At 36.0% G+C, this 1,878-nt stretch overlaps 1 protein-coding gene across 2 annotated transcripts in view; it reads right to left on the reverse strand.

Annotated features, from left to right (window-relative positions):
* Positions 1-990: 990 nt before the first annotated feature.
* Positions 991-1,878, reverse strand: part of slc44a4 (solute carrier family 44 member 4) — a 17,176-nt gene continuing 16,288 nt past the window's right edge. For both annotated transcript variants that reach the window (XM_024298253.2, XM_024298252.2), the window contains 3 exons: positions 1,688-1,782; positions 1,523-1,607; positions 991-1,449 (listed from right to left, as the gene is read on the reverse strand). In XM_024298253.2, the coding sequence (XP_024154021.1) occupies positions 1,340-1,449; positions 1,523-1,607; positions 1,688-1,782 (290 nt within the window). In that variant the 3' untranslated portion in view covers positions 991-1,339. The remainder of the gene's footprint in view (positions 1,450-1,522; positions 1,608-1,687; positions 1,783-1,878) is intronic.

Here is a 1,878-nt window from a genome sequence, read left to right on the forward strand (position 1 = left end):
AGGAAAATTGGTAAAAGTACATTTTTGGATTTCCGTAGCAACAGAGATATTTTGTTAACCACACCCACGTTTCTAATCATTTTCATACTGTATGCCATTAGTCGCGTTTCCATTAACTCTGAAATTTCGCAAATTGGAATTTTAAAAAGAAATTCTAATGGAAACACCACAATTTCGAAAAAAGGAGGGGGTATTTGGGATGGATCGAAACAGACATTTTTCGCAAAACTGTAATGGAAACTCTTATCGATTCGTTCAGCCTGAGCAAAGGAGTCATGAATTAGATTTTCACAATATTCTGGAAAAAAAATGCAATCAAAAAAAACACTTTGTTAGCTTGTCATGCTAACAGTATCAAAATTGATAAACATTAAAACTAGCATTTTTTCCAAATTGGCTTTCTATTAAAGCTCGAGAAGTTAGGAATTAATCGATTGAAATCTCTAGGAGTTTAACCCTGCAGAACCCAAGAAACAGTTTTGTGTAAAAAATTTAATTTGACAAATTGTTCATTTTAAGTAGCATCAATTACAGCAACCAAAATGAGAACAACCAAATTTGACCCGGTGGGTTCTTTTTCTTAAATCTAAGATGGCAGCTTCTTCCTGAGGTCAAAGGTCAGCAAAAACCTATGGTTGTGGTTGGAGACTTAAGTTTGATATTTCTGTATTTTGTTTTCCATCATCAAATTTCCAGCTTTGCCACAAAATGGTCACCAAGCTGTAAGTTTTTTTTCCATCCCATAATAATTTCAAAACTCCCTTTGGTTATACATGAACTCCCGACATGTTTGGTTTCGTTTGTTGGATTTCGATATATTTATTTGAGCCACATATGAGATTTTTGGCCCCTTCTGGTTGGTTTCTCCGGCTGTGATGTCATCAGTTTTGGGGGCGGGGTTCAATATGTCCAAAATTCATTTTCATTGGTGCGGGAACGTTTTATAGGAAAGAAGAATTGTGAAATGAGAGAAGGAGCGACAGAATCATCGAGCTGAGGGAATTAAAACTTTATTTCACAATTTTCTAAATAAAACATGTAAACCTTCATAAATTACATTTTTAAAAATATACTTTAAAACTTATTTTTTAAGCAAAATTGAGCTGCTAAATATAATGGACAAACTTTGATTAAATGTCAGTCTAAATGTCATATTTATGTCTCTAGAAAAACAAATTTCAGCAGATGAGAAACTAAAATTTCGACATGAATATAGATGCACATGCAACAAGACAAAATGTGCAAAATCGGCAAATCCATTTTGACATCTTTGCAATATAATAGTGTTTAAAAAAGTAAAAATCTTCCATAAAAAGTGCGATTGTGACCTTCAGTTGTGTTATCCTGCCTGTTTTTGTGCCTTGTTGGATTTATTGAGGATCTTCATGAGGTTTTTGGACATGTAGTAAGGCTTCTGCACGGATCCGTCGTTACGCTCCAGGTCCTCCACTGGAAGAGCCACAAACGAACCGTGTGAATCTACAGAGAAACGTCATGGAAAAAAGGAAGAGGGTTTCCTTACGGAAGCAGAGGAAGAGCGTGTCGACACACATGCTGTAGACGCTGAAGAAGCCGTGAGCGACCAGGTAGCTCCCGAACACCACCGTCTGCAAAGCAACCAGGAAAGATGGGTTTACTCAAAGGTTTTTCCAGAAAAAAAATTGAAAATTAACATTTAGTGTCTCACAATAATTGGCATCCAGTAATAGTTGAGGTTTTGGGAGCTGAAGGAGTTGCCTGGAGCTTGAATACGTCCAGAAAAAAAGAAGAAAGCCAAAACGCCTGAGGAAAAAGAAGAGTATTTATCAGAGGAAGGATCTCTTTTTGTCTGAAGCTTTGGTACCAATAGAAATGCTCGCTTTATATAAAAGAAAAAAA

Source organism: Oryzias melastigma, linkage group LG11, assembly GCF_002922805.2.
Source record: "Oryzias melastigma strain HK-1 linkage group LG11, ASM292280v2, whole genome shotgun sequence".
NCBI classification, from domain to species: Eukaryota; Metazoa; Chordata; class Actinopteri; order Beloniformes; family Adrianichthyidae; genus Oryzias; species Oryzias melastigma.